Source organism: Xenopus laevis, chromosome 8L (assembly GCF_017654675.1).
Source record: "Xenopus laevis strain J_2021 chromosome 8L, Xenopus_laevis_v10.1, whole genome shotgun sequence".
Taxonomy (NCBI): Eukaryota; Metazoa; Chordata; class Amphibia; order Anura; family Pipidae; genus Xenopus; species Xenopus laevis.
The window spans coordinates 59,374,883-59,398,154 of record NC_054385.1 but is presented as its reverse complement, the minus strand read 5'-3'; the positions used below and the strand labels follow the sequence as shown (position 1 = coordinate 59,398,154).

At 37.8% G+C, this 23,272-nt stretch overlaps 1 protein-coding gene across 2 annotated transcripts in view; it reads right to left on the bottom strand.

The window, feature by feature from the left end:
- Positions 1-657: 657 nt before the first annotated feature.
- dock11.L (dedicator of cytokinesis 11 L homeolog) overlaps positions 658-23,272 on the bottom strand; it is a 145,907-nt gene continuing 123,292 nt past the window's right edge. For both annotated transcript variants that reach the window (XM_041572792.1, XM_018229991.2), the window contains 6 exons: positions 22,801-22,947; positions 16,440-16,650; positions 15,595-15,785; positions 7,372-7,472; positions 5,924-6,062; positions 658-1,793 (listed from right to left, as the gene is read on the bottom strand). In XM_041572792.1, coding sequence (XP_041428726.1) covers positions 1,707-1,793; positions 5,924-6,062; positions 7,372-7,472; positions 15,595-15,785; positions 16,440-16,650; positions 22,801-22,947 — 876 coding nt within the window. In that variant the 3' untranslated portion in view covers positions 658-1,706. The remainder of the gene's footprint in view (positions 1,794-5,923; positions 6,063-7,371; positions 7,473-15,594; positions 15,786-16,439; positions 16,651-22,800; positions 22,948-23,272) is intronic.

Below are 23,272 nucleotides of genomic sequence, written 5' to 3'. Positions count from 1 at the left end.
AATCTCATGCTGTTGTGTAGTGTTGCCTGGCAAGATCAAATAAATTCTGAAGTTATGATTTCCTGTCTCATAGCAGAATATTAGCTTTACTGCCTAGAAATTGTTAAAACAATCTTGCAAAACATTGTTAATACTGTGCTGGGCTGCCTTCGTTTTTGTCCAACATCCAAATTTATTTTAGATTTTCATTGGATAGCATTTACAAGTATTACTGCTCTATTACTGCTCAATTATGAGAAAGCTAAGCACATTAAGATATGATTTCTCATTTTTAAATATCCATGTGGTGTAAACTTCAACTTTTCCCACAATAGCTTTCCCTCAGTTGCGTTTGACTGTGTTAATAGAGTTCGAAAACATCTTGACAAACTGCCAAACCCATTGTCATGAACCCAGTAAGCTGCTTATCACAGAACTAAATCCTGTGTAGTCCTTAGGAACGGCATTATTTTGGCTTGTTTCTTCTGTTTAAGTTCTAGATCCCGTAGATTCATTAAAGCCGTACTCCATTTTGAAGGCTTGGCCATGAAATTGTTGTTCCAGGGAGGATACATAAATGCTTGGCATTCACTCAGTTGTGAATTCGCTTCAATTTTATGCCAAATTCATTTTAACACTTTTGATAATTCCCCCTGAAGCACCACCTTCACTCCCATGTAAGTCTATGAATTATATATTTATTAAAAACATATTATATTATTGGTATTATTTTCTCATTCAGCTTACACCAACAAAATGCTCATTGGGAAACAGGCAGTTTTATTTTATCTCTGTTTTCTCTTACAAAAAAAAAGTGCTGTTTGAAAATTCTCTAAACTGAGTTTACAGGTTTCTCCATAACGGCTACTGAGCAGAGTTACAATACTCTCAGGAGATTACTTCATTTTGTTCTATGAATCCTTTCCGAGCTGCCATGAGTAATAATGCCATACCCTGTGCTAGCACACACATGCAAAGTGAGAGCAAGTGCAAAAAGTATGTCACACTGCCATAAAGAAAGGTTTCATTCATTCCAGCTATAGCCTAAAATAAATACATTCTTCCCTCTACTCAAAATCAAAACTATGTACCGATTTTTGGAGTAAGACATGATTGGCTGCTAATCATGGAGGCACTGGTTTGTTGCATACATTGAAGTACATAAGCAGACTAATAGTAACGATAATAAGAAAATGCTCTGGAATACTGTTAGTAGGTTCATCATCTGAACCACTTTGTAATTGTAAGGCTTGCAGTCATTTGTAACAAATTGCATAGCTATATTCTCTCTTACACCCACTGGCAATATTTCTAAATAAATTAGCCTCATCAATAAAAGCACATAAATCCTATATGAATTAGGTGTGACATATGAGCGATTATGTGCCTCATACAGATAAATGTGTATCTGCCTTTGACCATAGATCAAAATGAACAAGGGGTGTTTAAAGGATAACTATCCTTCTGATCTGACAATTAATCTTTGAGGAGGCGAAGCACTGGCTAACACTTATGGGTTATGCAGTAACCTGAGCCCAGTAACAGTAAGCAAACATGAGTTGACAGTTTCTATTGAGAGCAATAATGGCCATACAATCCAGCATTGGTTCAGTGCACCTCTTCTTTACTGGAGGATGAGAAGTGGTTTGTGAGCTTGTGTCTGGTTGTTCCTGAGATAGACAAGTTTGGGCTTTCTCTTGTTGCTTCCCAATGGCGTGCAGCCGCAGTTATTCTGTTACAGTCCCGCTGATAGCACAAAACACATGTAAGGAATTCTGCATCCAGGACGACTGCATGGTATCTTCCTGGAACATCTGCACACAGCAAAAAGGTAGAGATTAGAATATGGAGTCCAGCCCTACGAGTGTGTGCTTTCACATTTAGAAATGCTCAATTATATAATTCTTCTTTTCTCGTGTAAGTACACTATGGGGCAGATTCAATAAAGGACGGAGTGGCTAATGCTAGCGACAATTGCCAGCGATACCATCTGCAGGGACATCACCTATTCACTAACAGGCGCCAATTCACTAGCAAAAGAGAACATCACTAGCATTTGTTCCCATTCTATCGCCAAGCGACTTTTCTCTGGCGAAAGGTCGTTACTCTGCAAATTCAATAGAGTGCAGATTTTACTGAACTTTACCTCTTTCGCCAGATTTGACTTTGCCACCTCAGACCAGCGAAGTGCTTAAAAGCAGCTAGATCTTCCGCAATCCTCTGTCACTTACATTATATCTTGTGTGCCGAAAATGCATTAAAGTTCAAAAAAACGCCTTTTTTCAAGCGAGATTGCCTGCAAAAGTCCTAACTTAAACTTTTTTTTGGGTAACCGGTTTTCTAAAGACATTTCATAACATATGGAACATTGATTTTACAGTGGGCTCATGTGTAGGGCATTATATTAACTCTCTTGTCTTTATTAAGGTTCCCTGGACTTTTGTAATAAAAAGTGGCAACTTCAAGCATTTGCAATAACATTTATAATAAAGACCTCCATACAACTTTAAATTACCCGCCCTATGCAAATTGACCTAAGTGCAAGATTACTAGTGAATTTTCGCTAGGCACAAACGAACACTAGCGCATCTTCGCGAACGATTTGGCCGAATACCAAACCGAATCCTAATTTGCATATGCAAATTAAGGATGGGAAGGAGAAAACCTTTTTTACTTCCTTGTTTTGTGGAAAAAAAGTCATGTGATTTCCCTCCCACCCCTAATTTGCATATGCAAATTAAGATTCGGTTCGGCCAGGCAGAAGGATTCGGCCGAATCCGAATCCTACTGAAAAAGGCCGAATCCCGACCCGAATCCTGGATTCGGTGCATCCCTAGTATGCAATTACATTCTTGCCAATTCGCCCTTTAGTGAATTTGCCCCATGGTGTGGATAATAAAAACTGATATGTCAGGATCTTCTAACAAGAATGAGTTTGTTAAAGATTTCTCAATCAGAGTACAGATAATCCTATTACTGCTTTGGACTGAATCCTTGAAAGATCTACCTGCCCCTTAAATATCCACTGTTATGGGTCACAATCAATTTTTAAGCAACTCTGGTTTATTTAAAGACAATGGAGGAAAAACTGTTCGTTCGTTAGGTTTACCTTCAGAGCTGTCCCAGTGAAGCATTTAAAGAAACAGAAAAAGAAATGTTAGATTTGTGGTTCACTTTGTGTTTCTGTTTTATGGTTTTGTTAATCTCCATCAAAGCATGGCTCTGTCTAACTGTATCCGTAAGGAATGAGCTGGTTTGCATGCAGTGCTGCTATGTATGAAAATGTCTCCGAACAAAGTGGCAATGAACAACTAGTGCTTGCTGCCTAAACCAAAACATTGCTTCATTTGACTTGTATTTGCATGTAGCCCATAAGAAACAGACACTAGTTATACAGCAGGTGATAACATGAAAATGAAATGCAAATAAATGCTTAACTCGTGTGTAAGCAAATGGATCCATGAATTGTAGAAAGAGAGCTTTTTGAATCCACAGGGACAGTTTGTCTCATGAAAACTGGCAATTTCTTGGCAGCAGGGGCGTAACTACAGAGGAAGCAGACCCTGCGGCTGCAGGAGGTATAGGGGCCCCATGAGGCCCTCATTAATGTATAATTTCAATAAATATTGGTAAAACAAGTTAACATTTTAGGGGCCTGGAAAATAATTTGCTGTGGGGCCCAGTACCATCGAGTTGCACCACTGCTTGGCAGGATTCAGACACTTGGGACTATACAGTATTTGTGCCGTGTGTGTTGTATAAAACCATGTGTGTACAATAGCACTCAGTGAAACTGCACCAAAATGCACTGGAGTCAATGGGAAGGCTTTTTGCTCTTGCGTGTATGTTGCTAAAAACAGGTTGAATTGTATGTACTTTATTTTAGGACATTATTTTCTCTAAATGCCTTTATTAATGTGATCATTGAAATATCAATATACGTATTAGAAATGAAGAAGCTATATACTAGTGGGAGCAGGGTTAGTCAGAATCAGATATAGGCTGTTGAACTTGTCCCAGATTAATCTAATGTCCCAAAATAGAGTACATAAAATGCAAACTGTTTTATCAACATGCTGCAAATCCATATCAGGTGAAAAAATGTGCTTATCACTAGTGCACAACAATTCTTTATTTAAGATTAATTTGCATGTATCAAATAAGAAAGATACAATGTTTCAAGGCAGACAATACCATGAAAGTAAAATGCAAATAAACTGTAAGCAATCCCAAAAGCAATCTTGTAGAAAGCGGTGATATAAAATAACTAAGAGATGGGCCTGTTGAGGGTCCCCATACACAATAAGCCAATAAGCTGCCGACTCATTAAGGAAGGACCAAAATCGGCAGCTTTTATCGGCCATCTTTACTCCCACACTTCTTACAGGTTCAACCTACATTTTCTCCTGTTAGGTGATCAGGGGAGGGACACAGAACAAAATATGGTGGCTCAAGTAAGGTGTAAAAGGGATATATTTGGGTAGGTTTTTGCATAGAATGTCTAGTCTAATTGTATAACCCTGACTCATACACAGCAACATACTGACATGAACTGCCCTGTTTAAGTCAACTACACAAACCAGTTAGCATTTCACTTTCCCTGCTCATTAATGAGGATAAACATACTGTATGATTGGTTGCTGTGGGGGATTAAGGCAAACTTAGCCACAGATACTACACTACCCCAAAATATTTTGTATGTAATAAACTCTGCTCTATTAAATGTACTTACCTTCCATCATTCAATCTACAGTAAATTGATACTTGTCAGGGCAATGAAATATCCCACATTCATCTCAATCATAACAGCACATTTTTTTGTAGAATGCCACACGATCAGCATGACTAGCCTGTGTGTCCTTCCACTGCCCTGAGCTTGGCACGGGTGCTGCTGCTTTAGGGCAGAGACACATGTGGAGATTTGGGGAGATTTAGTCACCCGGCGTCAAATCGCCTCTTCTTCAGGCGACTAATCTCCCTAAACTGCCTTCCTGCCGGCTAGAATCTATATAGGGATGGCACTCAGAGAGCTTCGGAGGCAGTTCATGAGGCAACTTCAGTAAAAGAAGAGCTCTGAAGGCAGTTCGGGGAGATAAGACGCCCGAAGAAGAAGCAATTTCTCGCCGGATGACTAAATCTCCCTGAATCTCCATGTGTGTCTCTGCCCTAAAGAAGTGAAAAAAAAAATTTCCCCTCATGAAATGGAGCTAAACATTTGCACAGGGGATCTAGTAGTCTGTCAGTATTAGACTTCATTGTATGCTGATCTATATCTTCTAGTTCCTCTTTGTCCGCAGTGTTATTTCTACTGTGGTGTATATATATATATTTTATATTCTATAAACACTATGAACAAATGGCTTATTAGTGAGTGTGATGAGAGAGGCTGCTTTTAGTATCTCTATTTATAGCATCTTTATTATACAAAGTTATTGAATCATAGCTTATTAGATATTTGGCAGACCAGACATGTACAGCTGCTAATAACTTTTTTTATATCACATGAATAAACTTTAGCCAATCAGATAAGCCATAGCACCCAGATAAGCCATAGAACCCCCACACGGGGGCAGCCATATGAATCTAGAGGTAACAATCTGAATATTAACAAATCTTTAAAGTAATATAGACTATGGCTGAATCGGAAACAGATCATAAGGAATTGGAGGACTGCTGAAATGTCATGACAATCCAATAAACTTGTGTTTATCCTTCAGTCTATTATTATCTGTTGGACTATTTGGTGCCCAGGTCACATCAGTGGGATCTAGGACACATCACCTCCTGTCTCCTGTGTATAATTCTTCTGTGAATGGCTATGGCTGAATCTACATTATACATTTATTGTCACTGTAATACTCTTTCAAATCTGTTTTGTCTCTGAAAAAAAAGTTGAACCGACACACTTTGAAATTCTTAAATTCCAACACAATAGAATACTTGCCTGCTCATGAATTATGTCTGAAAGCTCCTTTACCATGTCCCTAAAGTTTGACTTGAGACCCTCCTGGTATTCTATCTGGTCTTCCTTTATAAGCCGCTCGTTCAAGTCCAGTGCTATACTGCAAGCTTGGATGAACTGCCTTTTAACAAGAGAGACCCGGGGATTAGTCGCATGGCAGCATGTTGCAGCACCCACACATGCATGGCTTCACATTCCTACAGATTAACTCAATTTAAAAGGTTTAAGTAGCACCATTACTTGCCTATTGCTGTAATGCAAATTGACAATACAGGTATGGGACCTGCTAACCTGAATACTCGGTACCTGGGGCTTTCCGGATAACGGATCTTTCCATAATTTGGATCTTCATACCTTTAGTCTACTAGAAAATCATGTGAACATTTAATCACATGATTTAGGCTGGGTTTGCTTCCAATAATAATTAATTATATCTTAGTTTGGATTAAGTACAAGCTACTGTTTTATTATTACAGAGAAAAAATTGGATTATTTGGATAAAATGGGAGACAGCCCATTATCCAGTTTCTGGATAACAGATCCCATACCTGTATTAATGACTTCCTATGCCATCTGGCATGTATTATATGACTTTGAGCACAGAATCATGCAGGAGTATGCTAAAAGTCATTTGATTTTTATAAAACAATGATTTCAGAAGAAGAGAAATACCAAAGAGACATGTAACAGTAATACATTTGATGTGTATACTGCTGTTATCTATGCGTCTTCTTTATTAATAGTCCTACATAGCAAGTATATTTTGTATTTTTTGTGTAATTTCCTAAGGCCAATAAAGACATAGCCAAATTAATCATGAACATGGATATTTATATTCACTAACTAGGACAGACATTACATTCATCACACATTTCAAGGTTTTAACCAGGACAAAATCAAAAGCAAGGGTCAGTAGCCAGAAGAAAGCTCTGATATTAACAGATTATATAATAGCCTGTATTAATCATTAAACTTTTGGGTTGATATCAAACTTAATTTCCCCAAATGAGTAACGATAAACAAACAATATTCTGCCACATTTAAAGAGCAGTATATTGGAAACATTGCCTGGATGAATGAGAATGCTTTTGAGGAAGCCACAAAATGCATCAAGCGTGGGGTATGTTACACTACTGAGGATCATTAATTGTTTTTAATGCATCTAATAAAATGAAGATTTTATGACCCAAAGTTGCCTGGTGATCCATGAACATTTACAAGTTGATACACAAGTTCACGTGGTTCCGGAAGGCGTGGTCACGTGTTAGCACAGGGAGTCCGGTCGTTTCCTTGGCAAGGAAGCGGGTGAGTGCTCTCCGCTACCATTATGTGTGCACTCCACTGGATGAATAAGAAGCTCCATAGACATATTACATTTATTTTAAGAGAAGAAAGTTTAAAAGAGTGGCAGAAGTTCAAAAGAAACTTACTTGAAGATATCCTTTAACTCTTTAATCTTTTTGTTGGGATACTTGCCGGCCCGACTGTCTTCAAGGAACGCTCTGGCGTAAGCCAAAGGACCGGCATTGACCTGTACAATGGTTACAGAATAGCAATGTTAGGGTATGACAGCACTGAAAGCGGAGATAGGAAAATACAATAATTGTTTTTTTACCCTTCCTTTTGTTTATTATACCAACAGATCATGGCCTATTTCAGCTGACTGTTGAGTAGATGTAGAACAGTAAATGCTACCTCAGAGATTGACAAAGAAATGTTAATTCACTCACATATCCCTTGTGTCTATTAGAATGGGGCTTTTTATTAGGAGAGTTCAATAGTTCCGCTGAATATGTTACAGACCCCATGGTATAACGCCTTACGTGTTTCATACCCTCCGGTACTTAATCATAGCCAGTTATAGCACCATGACAACAACCAGAATTTAAACAGACATAGTCCCTCAGAGAGCTTAACCATACCGCTCAATTAACTAACAATATTATAGATATACATTTTCAGGGTTATGCTCTTTCAATCTGTATAAATAACATAAAATCAGATAAAAAACAATAGAGAAAAGCCCATATCAGTAAACATTTAGGGCAAGGTCACACGTGGCGTTTTTAAGTTGCGTTTTTAAAAACACAAGGTCGAGCGTAAATACGCCAATGAAACCACAAACGCATGATAATATACATTTTTTAGCCTGTAGATTTCTTTTCCCAACATGCATTTCTGTTTTTTCTCATTCCCCACAATTCCACAGTTTTGCAAAAAAAAGCCAAGTGGAAAACAATTTACATGCAGGATGTAGTTGTACTGCTTGCCAAAAACATAACTACGTCACCAGCATACAACGCCGTAAATACGTATATGCGAAATCCATCTCACGAGAGTTTGGGCACTATGTTGAAAATAGGCAGCGTATTTCAGCAAAGTGTATTTGCAATATGATGTTTCCTTGGCGTATTGGTGTTTCTGCTAAAAAATGCAAATACTAGGGGCCGATTCACTAAAGGTCGAATATCGAGGGTTAATTAACCCTCTTTGCTAGCGAATTTATGCCAGCACCCGTTAGTAAATAGGCGAATTTTAGCTAGTGTTAGCCACTTCGCTCCTTTAGTAAATTTGCCCCCTAGAGAGAAGTATCACCCTATTGTACTATAGCCCCAGCACACCATAGACTTTGTAACACGCATCTAATGCAACCAAGCAGGTCAACCAGCATTTTAGCACAAGGTGCAAGAAACTTTGTGAATGGTGCACTTTGTGACATTAGCTAAACCCTTACATGTTTCAAACAATAGAGGAGAATGCAGTTATTAAAGAAAAACAAGTTGTTACTGTATTTTTTTCCAACTAGGTAGGGCTTTTGCTCTCTAATACAAGATTGGGTAAAAATGGCTGTAGGTTGCTGGATGTTAAAATGAAATAATTTGTGAAACTTTTTTGGATTGAGTAACTGTTATGTGCAGTTGGATGTGCTGGGTATACTGCCTGGTGACAACAACTTTGTCATACCCACAATTTTGCAGGAAATCAATATCAAATTAGTGGTTATTTCTTCTCTCCTGCTGTTTGTATCTGTGAAAAATATTGTTTTTTTTTTTTTTAAACGTCTATGTCACATACATGAAAAATAAATTCATGTAAAAATGAAATTTCAGGACTATTAAGAATTGAATTTATTTTGGGTTTTTTGTGCTGGATACTTTCCTTGGCCAGATCTAAGGAACACAATGGAGTTGATCAAATTATGAAATTAGAGCTTTCCACAGTGAAATTCCAAAAGAGTTCAACCTTTGATAAATATGTTATCAAAGCGGGAGCAGCGGGATATCTCTGGTGGACTGTGGAGGGCTATAATTCACTTTTTGGTAAAAAAAGTAACTGGATTTCCACCTTGTAGGTGTTAATCTACTCTGCATTTCCCAGACGGATGCCCCAAGAGCACTAGCATGTGTGGGAGGAAAGGTTCCTGAACCAACAGATCTACCTGGGCAACCAGTTTCCATTGTCTGTAGATCTGACAAAAACAATGGGTTATAACCTCAATCATGTAGGGTCAGAGTCCCACATGAGAAGCATCCTTTGCTCTTGGTTTCTTATATTCTGCAAAATATGCAGGATTTGATGACTGAGCCCGAGGCAATGTCTATCAACAGTCTTCCCCATTCTTGACATTTTTCTTGGAACACCATACAGTTGAACACATATGAATTCAATCACTGCAGATTGCCATTTCTTTCAAAATGTAATGTATTTTGCAGCGATGCACGGGACATTCAGCATTGCCCATCTCTGCCCAGGTTAGACTATAGGCTCAGGCTGCTTTGTTCTATGTTTTATCCTAGTGGTTGATGTATACCACCAATGTGAAGCTATTTGATCCTGGAGAGAGGATTGCCCTGAGGTAAGGGTGTCTAGTAGAGCAGGGCAAGTCACAGCCCAAATTTCTAAGCTGTTGATGGGTTTTAAATTACCCTTTTTATTATATACAAACATTTGACACATTAGATGGTACCAATGTAACATTGCCTGCAGCTACTTAACACTTTGAAATACAGAATCTTCAATAAAATATAGGACACATGCATTAACATGTGGGGCACTGCCCTACATGCTTTATTCAGCTTCCCTTTTGTTTCATTTCATCCAATGCATTTTTTTCCCCACAATATTTTTTTTCCAATACACAATAGGGCTTTTAAAAATTGAAAAGCTTATCCATCAAGGTGGAGTTTTAAAAGTTTAGAATTAAGTGGATAAAAAAAACATTATAGGGGAAAAAAAGCAATAAATCTCGTTTTCTTACTTTTTTTTGCCCAAACCTGATGTATACTTGCTCAAAAGTTTATGATAACAATATAACAATATATAGAGCTGTTGATGCTTTTTGTTTGTGTATCAGTACATAGAATGAAAAGTGCAAGAAAAATAAATAGTTACAGTGATATTTTGAATCAAAGGATCCATAAGAAAGAAATACTGGCATTCTATGTCAGCCTTTGTAGAGTGTTGATTAATGCAGATAGCAAGAACAGAAAGAATCTGGCAGAGATGGGAGTCTCAATTTATGTGAATGACTTCAAACAATGAAAACAGATCTTGGAGATTTATGACCATATTTACTCCCCTACACAAATGGTGACACTAGTTTAGTTCTAGTCAGAACTGAAATAAATCAGGGTTTTTTCAAAACATTATATAACTCAAAATTGCATAGTTACAAGACAACTATTTAGTTTGATGACAGTATCCATAAAAGGAAAAGGAAAGGCTTAATTTCTGGGAGGAGGATACTGATTTGTTAGGGTACAAGTATGGGACCTGTTATCTAGATTGCTAGGGACCTGGGGTTTCCTGGATCTTCATACCTTAAGTCTACTAAAATAACATTTAAACATAAATTAAACCCAATAGGATAGTTTTGCCTTTAATAAAGGTTAATTATATCTTAGTTGTGGTATATCTTAATTATATCTATGGGAGACAACCTTACTGTACATGATTTGACACAAGTAACTTACTGGTGCTACATAAATAAATATCGTTCATTGTTCATGTTTTCCTGGCATTTTGGTTCTAGTTTTGCTCAGGGTTGTGGTCTTGTTCTTACATCTTATATGTGTCAGTGAATATCTTGGTTATAAATACTGGTTCTGATCTTCAGCCTACTTTCATCAATCCTCGTTTTTTGTGACTACTATTTCCTTATTTCTTTACTGTACTTTTCTTCAGAGCTCAGTTGGTTTGCTCCATGTGCCACTTACATTTAACATTCAAATCAATTTTGTTGTTCAAATTCCTAGAAGGTCTTTTGAAAAGACTTGGCATTACATTAGTGGTTCTGTGTATATTCTGCACCATGTGAAATATTGCTATATTTGTTGGCAAGGATGCTTCCAAGTGTGAGTCTATTGTTTAAATATGCCAGTGGTTATTTATAATGTTTTGGATCTGGCTGGCATGCTTTACGCAACGTAATAAACAAAGGGCAACATTTGTGTCTGGGACCCTCCTACTATATTGCTGTCATTCTTACCTATGCCTTTTCTGAAATACTCAAGAGTTCTGCATATACTTCAGATATTCTTTATCATAAGATTACATCTGTCTTAAAGTTGCATTATAAGACATTTATTTGTATTAATCATGCCATTGATAGTTAAGGTCCCCATAGACGCAAAACATTTTCGACTGATTTTAGTGCAATCCAACCAATCCGTCAAATTATTGTAAGGTTAGTGGGAATCGAACAATCGTGCATCTTACAATTTTTCGTCCGACATCTGTTAGAAAATCAATTGGCCAGGTTTAAAAATTTTCATTGGTCACAGTGAAATCTATCTATGTTTGCAGGGCTAATCAGGCAGCTAGCCTCAGTTTTCCTGGCTTCAACTAGACAACATCGCTTGAAATCATCTTTTTAGTTGATGGACAAATCGTACATTTAAATGATTGGTTCAAGGTAAGCTTGGTCTAACGATAACGAAAATATCTTTACATCTATGGCCAGTTTTAGGATATAAATGAATATAAATGGGCCATTCACAACCTGGAAGGCAAGGTGCAAAGTATGAAAAACTGGTGCAATCTGTAATGTTTGTGCACATTGTAAATTGCCTTCTAGCCTAGATTCATTTTTCAAAACATAGTGCAGAGACTTGCTTCCCCCTGCCTGCATTCAGCTATGTGTTATTAGTTTCTGTGTTATTATTCTGGGGGGAGGGGGGGTGAGGAACATAGGTGTCAATGTCTGATATCCAAGTCTTTACATAAGGAACGCCAAAACTTAGCTCTGAATTGAGATCCCCTGTCAGAGACTATTTCAACTGGGAAGGCATGCAACTGAAAAATAAATTGGATGAAGAGCTGGGATAGTTCCACCGCAAAGGGACGTTTTCACAAAGGGATGAAGTGTGCCATTTTGACATCAGAGGATGTCTACATACAAACCACACCACATACAAAACATACAAACCACACCAGTCTACTCATTTCACTTCATTATTTATAGGTCCTAAGTACACTGTATGGAAAATGTTATATATAGTAAGAGGTTTTTCTGAATAATGGTATTTTTATTATTTTTCTGTTTAGTTATACAATGCCCCCCTAACTATTCATGAATGTTTTAAACCTCCATTCTATGCATTTTCTAGCAGAGACTTTGGGCTCAATTCAATGCAATGCAATAAATGTTCAATAAAGTAAAGATGTTTTACTTGCAAAAATTAATATGCAAGTTTACCTAATTCAATCTATTGCGATATAGAATCAAGTGCATTATCCCCGTTTCAGGTTTTTACCACCATTTTTGGCGGCAACTGTTGATATCGCTCTTTATTCTCCACAAATCACACTGCAACGTAACATGTGATATTCTACCTATATCTAGAATTGCTTTAATAAATGTCAAGTTCATAACTTTTTCTTATTAGTTAAACACCACCCCAGACATACAGTCAAATAAAAAAGTTTGGGAACCCCCCTTAATTCTTTGGAGTTTTGTTTATCATTGGCTGAGCTTTCAAAGTAGCATCAAATCATCCCATAAATTTCCCATGATATTCAAGTCGGGGAACTGTGACGGCCATTCCAGAATATTGTGATTCTCCCTCTGCATAAATGCCTTTGTAGATTTAGAAATGTGTTTAAGGTCATTGTCTTGCTGGAATATCCAACCCCTGTATAACTTCAACTTTGTGACTGATGCTTGAACATTATCCTGAAGAATTTGTTGATATTGGGCTGAATTTATCCGACCCCCAACTTTAACAAGGGCCCCAGTCCCTGAACTAGCCACACAAATGGAACCTCCACCAAATTTGACAGTAGCAGGTGTTTTTCTTGGAATGCAGTGTTCTTCTTCCGCCATGCAAAGTGCTTTTTATTATGATCAAATAACTCAATTTTTTGTTGCATCAGTCCAAAGCACTTTGTTCCAAAATGACTGTGACTTGTCTAAATGAGCTTTTGCATACAACAATCGACTCTGTTTGTGGCGTGAGTGCAGAAAGGGCTTCTTTCTCATCACCCTGCCATACAGATGTTCTTTGTGCAAATTTCTCTAAATTGTAGAAAGATGTACAGATACACCATCTGCAGCAAGATGTTCTTGCAGGTCTTTGGAGGTGATCTGTGGGTTGTCTGTAACCATTCTCACAATTCTCCGCATATTCTGCTCCTGTATTTTTCTAAACCATGATACTGAACAATCTTTGTTTTCAGATCTTTTGAGAGTTGTTTTCGAGGATCCCATCTGGTCACTCTTCAGAGGAGAGTCAAACAGAAGTACAACTTGCCATTGGCCACCTTTAATACCTTTTCTTATGAAGTTCAACCAATTCGGTGTTGTCAGTAATCAGTATTGAGCAGTTACATGCATTGAAGTTAGCAATATTTTTTGCACAGCCAGTTTTTCACATTTGATTTAATTTCAACTGAATACTGCTTCACTAAAAATCTTTGTTCAGAAAACACCCCAGTACTCAGATGATCCTGGGAAATTAAAGACATACCACTGTTGTTTTTTTTGTTGAAAGTGGAGTATATTATTATGCAGGCTGAGAGGGGTTCCCGGACTTTTTCATATGACTGTAGAAATGCTACATTATGTTATATATTAAAAACAGCATTGAAATGACTGTAGCACATTCAACTTGCAAAGATGAAGGGTTAAAGGAATTGTTCAGTATAAAAATAAAAAATGGGTAAATAGATAGGCATGGGACATAACTGTTGCTTTTGAATCTGATCTCAATGCTGAGGATCAATTACAAACTCACTGAACAGTTATGTCCCTTGTAGCTCCCTTTTAAGTCACTGAATAACTCAGAGTTAGAGAGCTGAAAAGCAGGAAGTAGTGTTCTGGCTATTATGTTAGACATCCAGTCACTCCAGCCTTTATACATTACATTTTTGCCTAACTAACTATATTAGAAACATTTTTATTTTGCACAGCCTATCTATTTACCCAGTTTTTTGAACTGTTCCTTTAAGAGTCTTGTGCAAAGAATTGGAGATGATTAAATGGTTTACAGGGTGGATTAGTGGGATCTATCAAAAGGGAAATGATTAAGAATGATGTGTGATGACAATTGTTGAAAGGCCTATTTAGGAACTGTGTGGAGATGTTTTAGTTAACATATAAGATGTTAATATTTTAAACACATCAATATCTTTTTGAAGGTTTGCCTTCATAGCTCTAGAATGTGATCAATAACCAAGAAGACAAAATGTATTGACGTGTGAGGTTGAACATTGTATTGTTATTGGCAGCTGAATACAAACTGGAGTTTATGCCAGGCCCTTTCCAAGTCCAAGTCCAAAAGAAACGGTTAGTGGCTTCAGGTTGGATTGAAAAGAAAACACAATGGGATAAATTTACTATTAGGGCGATGTGACTAATGCTGGCGAAGGCAAATTTCCGCTCTGGGGAAGGGACGTAGCTATGCAAATTCACTAAGATGTGGATTTTAATGTACGTTACCTCTTGCGCCAGACTTGCCTTGGCCACCTCAGACCAGGCGAAGTGCAATAGAGTAGATAGGAGTTCCTCAAAAAAAATTTGAAAATTTTTCTAAGTCCCAAAAAACGCTGGCGACTTTTCAGGTTTTCAGGGTGATAGGCTGCAAAAGATAGTCATTTTTTTTAGTGTACCTGGGTTCCCCCCTACATTTCCTAACATATGGCACCTAAACTATACACTGGGCACATGTGCAGGGCAATATAACAACTCTATTTTATTTTATTAAGGTTTCCCGGGCTTGTGCAATGTAATGTATTTTCATGCAACATTTACGTCCATTTACACTAGCGAAACTTCGCCATCGTTCGACGCCCTGGGCGCAACTTCGCATTTTAGTGAATTAGCATTGTCCTGGCGAATTTTCGCTTGGCAAAGTGTGGCGATGAGAGCGAAGCCGTTGCTGGTGAATTCCCGGAGGTTAGTGGATTTGCCCCCTTGAATGGGCCGTTAGCTAGCAAAAACATAGGTAACAGACAGATACACTGGTTAATGCGACAAGTGTTTAGTGCAATGAATGGCACAGCAGACACACTTTTCATACAAAATGTACCATATCACATTGAATTTAATCAATGCCTTTTCCTAGGAGACAATCACTCACAACAGGCTTTTCAATATTCAGACATCATTTTATAGCACCCAAACTCGGAGTAAAGAATCTCCTGGAGCATCTTACCTGCACCGACACACAGCCTTGCAGCTTCAGTTGCAACTGTATCATATCTATGTCAGGAGAGGTGCATATCTTCTGCAGATCAGCGGTTTTCTCTTTAATCTCATCAATGGCAACATCCACTGGTGTCAGATCAACCTGGTGCTCATAGATAACTGCTATTCTTTTCTTGACATATGGAAATGAGTTGGATGCTGGAAATAATGAATCAGACGCCAAATGAATGTGTTATCTGAATCTGAGACCAATGGAGTAACAATTTAGTATATAAAGTAAATTAAAATATATAAGTAATCACTGTAAATAGGTAGCAAACATTATCCTCTATTTTAACGTAAATGGGAAAAAGCATTAAAGAAATAAGGCAAAGCTTATGGCTCTATCTAGAAAGTGAACACCCCAAATAGTGCCCCAAATAGCTAATGCATGGTGAACTGTGGAGTGAATATTTTATTGTAATGCTCAGTATCCTTGGAACTATAATGGGATCACTATTACAATAAAAGTTGTTATGAGTTAAAGGTGCCTAACATATGTTGCTCCAAAGAGCCAACAAGTGAGAAATCCATTGTTATAATGTGGTCGCCTGTTAATTAATTCCTGTATTTTTAGGTTCCCTGTAGAATTCCATATTCGCTATTGAATTAAAGCTGGAGATTTTAGAAATAATTGTCCTGGCCAAGGATAATGAAAATGAGACTCTGCAACATCTGGAGAACAGCAAGTAGTAAGAAAAGATGTTCCATATAAATTTTATTGAGTAATTATATTTTTCTGGAGAAGAGACAACAATGAAGCATAATAATAAAAGATCAGTGACAGTGAATGGCTGCACAGCATTGCCTTACTTGTTAAAATGGTGCGTTTCTTGCATTGCTCTTCCACGCAGCCGTGCTTTTTACCCGACAGAGTGTAGGGAGTTTCGAAAACAAATCGGCTGACATTGTGGTTCTTCTCAAAATCAGTTTTTCTATCAGAAAGATCTTGCTCTTCAAAGTATGGCTTCACATATGTTACTTGAATATGGGCAAACTTGAGGTCCAGGTCTTTGGCATTCACCTGCAAAAGACAGATTTTGTCCTGTATTGATCAGTGGTTGTATGCAATATGTATGTTTGATGTACAGTATTGTACAGGTATAGGACCTGTTATCCAGAATGCTTTGGACCTGGGGTTTTCTGGATAATGGATCTTCATTCCTTGACCCCAATATGTAATAAAGGTCACTGTTTGCCCAGGAGCAGTAACCAATAGCAACAATAAGATGTTTGCTTTTAAACAGGTGACCAGTAAATGCTGCCTGTTGATTGGTTGCTGTTGGTTTGCTGGGCAAACTTAAGTGACTTTTATTCTGAGCCCCCTAAGTGTACCAGAAAATCATATAAACATTAAATAAAGCCAATAGGCTGGTTTTGCTGTTGCTACACTTTAGCTTTATTTGTAAGTCAGCCCTAATAGCCATTACTACATTGCATTTTCCCAAGAAACACTAAAATAACAATAAATAAATGTATACACATTTTTTCATAAATAATTCCTTGAATAGAATGTGTATATATGAATCACTATATGTGCCGGCACTGAAATATATTCTCTCACATGGGTGTACCTTGCACTTCCCAAATGTTACTTGCCTGTAAACTAACGAGTGTTTTTTCATCAATTTGTGTTCTATAAACAAATATGGAAATACAAGATTTCATATATAAATCATAAATCCTTACATTACATTTTAAATTACAATTGATTTTTATCCTGTGGCTGGAAACAAGCCTGATACTTTCATGCACTTTGGTCTTCTTCCCTCATTTTATTTACAGTAAAGCACATGGGTAAGAAAACATATTTACACACGGAGTCAGGCTGATGAGCTGGAATGCTATTTGAAGGCAGCGTGACTGTTTAGCCTTAGTAAACCATATATGTGCTACAGTAACAGAAGAGAAATGCATACAGAACTGAAGACAAGATAAAGAACATAAAAGGGCACACATTTGTAATGTACATAACTTTTATGCTGTAACAGGGCCCTGTCAACATATATTCTGGTGACTGGAATTGTGAGAGCCATGCCCAGTGGTTATTCAGTGTCTTCATCTACTCTAGGCTTTTACACTACTAATGCTGTGTGTGAGGTACTGTAAGGACGATCTACCAATAAGTCATTCTGCTGTAAGTAGTTATGCAGAGGAAATGGCTGTACTATAATTTTTGCAGCATTCTTGGGCAAATCACCAGACATATAAGAGAAATACAGGCCCACCATCGTACATTTTTGGGAACCATATAACATTTCAACCAGGGCTTCCCTCCCAAGGATCAGACCACCGGTGCACATCAATGAAAATCCACTGAAAATAAGAACATCATTCTGTCCTTATCTATGTCTTACTTTCCTTTTTCTTCTTCTTTGTTCTTGTTCCCACTAAGTTCCCACCTTATAACTCCCTCTCTCTCTTTCCTTCCTCTTTCTCATGCAACTCATGCCACTTTACTGACACTGATATTCAACTTCTATTATATTTTCTACTCCCTGTTGTTCTGTTCCCTGCTTTTTCACTTTGTTCTGTTCTGTCCTTCAGTCTGTGTCCCTTTTCCCTGCTCTCCCTCTTGGTACTGCTAGTAAAAACTTAACAGATGCAGGGTTGGACTGGGACACTGGGGAAGTACATTGTGGGCTCTGCTGACCTGGCCTCACTGCCAGGAGCTTTCAACGATCCACCCCACCCCGAGCACATCCCATCCACAATTGAATCCCGCAAGTAAGAGAAATGTGGCAATGCATGTGCCCACAGGGGTTGGGGCGGTAGGCGAGGTGTATGCCGGTGGCAAGTTTCAGGAATGGAGAATTTCATGACTGGGGCCTTGAGGTGGCAGCAAACAGGTGGGGCCTGGACACCCCAGTCCGACCCTGAATAGATATTTAATCAACACCTGTCCATGGACAGATCATGCCACTACTTTTAGAAGAACTCCCACTAATGTAATGATTATATATGGGGACAGGCATTAGTGATGACAGCACCACAGACTATCCAAATTCCAGAACCCACCAGCACACCCTGGCCTCTCAAGCACAAGCTGGCCCGGTGCACAGTTACAAGGGATCGGCAACCCTAATTGTAGTAAGCGTAATACCTTAAGGGTTCTAAGATCAGGATAAGGGGTTGGTTCACTTGCGATACTAAGGCTGTAGTGTACTGTATAAAGAGTCCGTGTGGACTTGCCTACGTCGGACAGACGAGTAGAGCAATAAAATTACGCTTGAATGAACATAAAAGTACAATATGCAATTACCAACACCCGGTGGACCAAAAGGATGTAAATGAAAGCAATAAAAAAAGGGAAACGGCTTTGGCCAGACACTTTTTTGATAAAGGTCACAGGGTGTCACAACTAAGATGGTTGATTCTTGAAAAAATTACCCCAAATAATCAGCAGGATAATAAAAAATTATTATTACAAAGGGAATGCCACTGGATCTGGGCATTGCAGACAAGGGTCCCACATGGACTGAACGAGGAATTCAATTTAGCTTGCTATCTCTGAGATTCCTTGCTATTTTTAAATATACTTTAAAAAATGTTAATATGCTGCCTCTCCTCTCTATTTTGCAGATATTGAAAAATTGAATCGGTTTGTTACAAAGGCAAGGTAAAAAGTAATCGTTTCGATAATGCTAAGGGCAAGATAATGTTTCAAGCTTTGGCAGAATGCCACAATGTTTTTAGTGGTTTTTAGCTTTATTAAAGGAATTTTTTAATGTTTATACTGAAATACTATTTAACTTTGTTCACAGGATTTTCTCTGTATCGAAAACATTTTTTTCAACATTTTCTCCAATATTTAAGGTCTTGGGAACTGTATTTGGACTTTTTTTGAAGTTTTTTGTATGATATTTACACTGATGATGAATTATTCACGAATGGATTTGCTAATTGTAGTAACTAAGGGTTAAATTACCAATAATGTGTGGGTTAATTTATGCATAAGCAATGTTTAAAAGGTTCACTTTGTGGTGTGATTTGCTGTCTGACGAAGGGGCCCGCCCCCGAAACGTTACATTGTAATAAACACGCAGGGCTTTGCCCGCATGCATTGAGCTCTGAGTGCCGGTTTTTCTTCTATTAGCACCACAGACTATGTCATTATCTCACTGTTCTCCCAGGATATCCGTTACAAGGCCAGCATGGGCCACCATTTGCTAACCCCTCCTAACATATTTATTATAAAAAAATGGAATATTAGATGAATTTAATAAGACCACAGGCAGAGTTACAAGAGCACTAAAGGGTGCTAAACACTACCTAACTTGTATATCTGATTGACGTAATTTAGTGGATGGGAGAGGGAGGTGCTTAAAGGGGAAATATTGCAAAAATTTAAATTTTATATAAGCTTCAGCATACTAAAATAAGAAACTTTGTAAATACAATCAATTAAATATTCTGCATAGTTTCTGAAATAATCAAGTTTATCTTCACTATCCCTCTCTCAGCATCTGTTTCTCTTCATTCTGTCTTCATGCAGCAGTTGGGCGTGTTTATGTCAGCGCGCAATGGCGCGAAATTCAAACGGTATTTAAAGGAACTTTGGTGCTGTGATCTTTGCCCGTTGTTTGGTTTCATTTGTGAGTTCCTGGGTGCTATTCCTGTTTATTTGTTATCTGATTCCTGTGCTTGAACCCTGCCTGATTGACTATTCTGACTTCTGTGATCCTGACCCCTGTCTGGTAACCGACTATTCTGAAATCAGCAATCCGACCCGTGCCTGTTTGACCCTTCTGATTGTTCTCCTGATTTTGACCCTTGTCTGTCTGACTCCGCTTGTATTCTGCCTGCACCGACCCGGCCTGTTTGACTACGCTTTCTATGTTCCTTGAACTGTGACCTTCTGCCCAAAAGACTTTGCTTAACAATCGTGCCCCTCTGCTCGTCCAGAACCTTCGCTTGGCTCCTCTCTTTATAAGACTTGGCGGCATCCAATTAGCCGAGGGCTCCTCTCGAGGTGATAGAGGGCTGTTAAAGGCAGAAGTAAGAGCCGAGACCAGGGAGCCTAGCATTGGTTCTGGATTCTGGGTGCCGATTCCTGACAGGGGGGCTCATTTTGCCTAGAACATATATTAGAGCTCACTCTATTAAAATCACCAGACATCATGTCTCTCTACATGAAGAATTTGTGCCAAAGGCAGTTATTTTGTTAGATTTTGTTTGTAGTGGAATCAGTTATTTCAGAACCCCCCTATAAGATATATTGGATCTAACTGTCAATGAATATCTGACACCCAACTGCTGCATAAAGACAGAATGAAGAGAAACAGATGCTGAGAGAGGAATAGTGAAGATAAACTTGATTATTTCAGAAACTATGCAGAATATTTAATTGATTGTATTTAGAAATTTTCTCATTTAGAATATTACATTTTAATTTACATGATAGTTCCCTTTAAGTGCCTCCCCTTCATGAATACAGCAGGCAGCTGTGTACAGACAATTAATGGAATTTAACAGTTTACAGAAAGTTAATGCGCTTATATTGAGCCTTTACTTTTACTATAGTTCATAGCATCTTATAAAAATGACCTGCCCAAATTGCTGGTGTGTGAACATTTTATTATGGACCATTAACTTTTAATGCAAAACTGTCTTAGGGTTCAAGATATTGTTAGTGTTTTTGTATGATATATATATTTGCAGACATTTGTGAAGGTTCTGGTCGATTGGCACCATCATAATTGACTGCTATGTGTGGAGTGGTGTTTATAAGAACAGCTCAAAACAAAAAAAAAGCTTATAGTGGAATGTGCTGAACAAAACAGTTTCTGTACACAAATATTTCCTGCCTGCACTGATAATGACTGAGCCTTACTTTTAGACTATTTAGAAGATATTGTAGCTTTTTAAAATGAAAGGCATTATAACCCACTTTAAGGGGCATATTTATTAAGGGTCATATTCGACTAGGGAGTTATTCAAATTCTATTCGAGTTTTTAAAAATTTCAAAATTTGAATTTCGAGATTTATCATACCCTTTAAGAATTCAAATTCTACTATTCGCCACCTGAAACCTGCCAAATTGCTGTTTGAGTCAATGGGAGAGGTCTCAGGATAAATTTGGAGCAAATTGCTGTTGAGTCAATAGGAGAGGTCTCAGGATCAATTTGGAGCAATTTGAATCCTTCCTGACATTTGAGGTTTTTTTTCGGAGAAAAAACTTGAATCATGTTTTTTAAATTCTAATCAAATAAGATTCGAATTAGATTTGAGTTTTCGGGTCGATTCCATTCATCCGAGTTTTAAAAATTTGATTTTATTAATACATTTTGATTGTCGAATTCATGGGAATTTAGGGGAGTTTTTAAAAACTCACATGAATTCAAAATTCGACCTTTGATAAATGTGCCTCTAATTGTTTCAAAGAATTTTAGGACTTCTCTCCATAAAAGTGCAATGCAGATTGCTAAACTGAAAAAAAAACATTGAAACTGATTAAACAGCACCTTATTAAATGCTAACGATACATGTAGCTCCCAAGGACAGTCCAGTAAGAGTGCAGAGTTTAGAGTAATATCATAACCAGCAGATACACTCGGGACTAATGTCACTGACTCCAATGGCATCCACTTGTCACTGTGCAAATGGTATGGACTTTGGCCCATGTTCTTGTGTGCGTTTTTTTGGACACAAATCTCGGTGATGAAGTCAATGTAGAAAGAGCAGCACCTACTGCAGACCTGTCAACTATACCACTTTTTGAGACTTTCCAGCAATTATACTAATAACCAATCAGTGGAAACCAAGAGACAAAGAAGTAGTATTTTGGCTATTATATTACACATCCAGTCACTCTAGCCTTTATACATGACATTTTTGCCTAACTAACTATATTAGAATTTTTTTTTATTTTGCACAGCCTATCTATTTACCCAGTTTTTATTTTTACACTGAACAATTGCTTTAAATGCAGGTTTTCCCTTTAAGAACCTGGAACCTTAAAGGCTCTATAAAATCAAATAAACATTTTCCTAAGGATTAAGCTCAGTTAGGTGTAGGGTGATGTCTGTTGTCGTACGATACTTCATATAACCCTGAAATAAAACGCTGCATGTAAGAATGATGGTAGCCACCAAGTGGAGTAAGTCTAGATGTGACCTTGACTACGCCCTTTTAGTATGCAATGCGTGCGGGAAACGGCTGCTTGTATGTTACCTTGTTTGAATCTTGAATAATTTTCACAGTTTCTGTGCCAAACTTTTCACCGTAAAGATTAAGAAGCCGCAATGAGATTTCTGAGAGTCCTGTGAGTTTCGGCTCTTTGTAGATATATTCCTTTCCATCCTCATCTTCAAAGAAAGCCTGTAAAAAGGAAGCTTTTTGTAAAATGTATACAACCAGTATTTAGTATGCAGCTAAACATTCTCCAAAACACTGGTCGCTGATCTGTGTGTGATAGTTTCACATTTTAATTTCCTGCGAGGAAATGATATGTGAGGCAGCTTTGTGGAACATGCATTGGCAACTGCTTTTGGAACAGATAAAAAGAATCTTTTCAGATGCATTTTGCATAATACCAGCATCAGTTGTGATTGCTGCGCTCCTTCAAGTGGGTTTGAAAAGGTATTCCTTTACACAAAAATGGCAAAGTAACCATTGACTGATAATATTATACGTTTTATGTCTA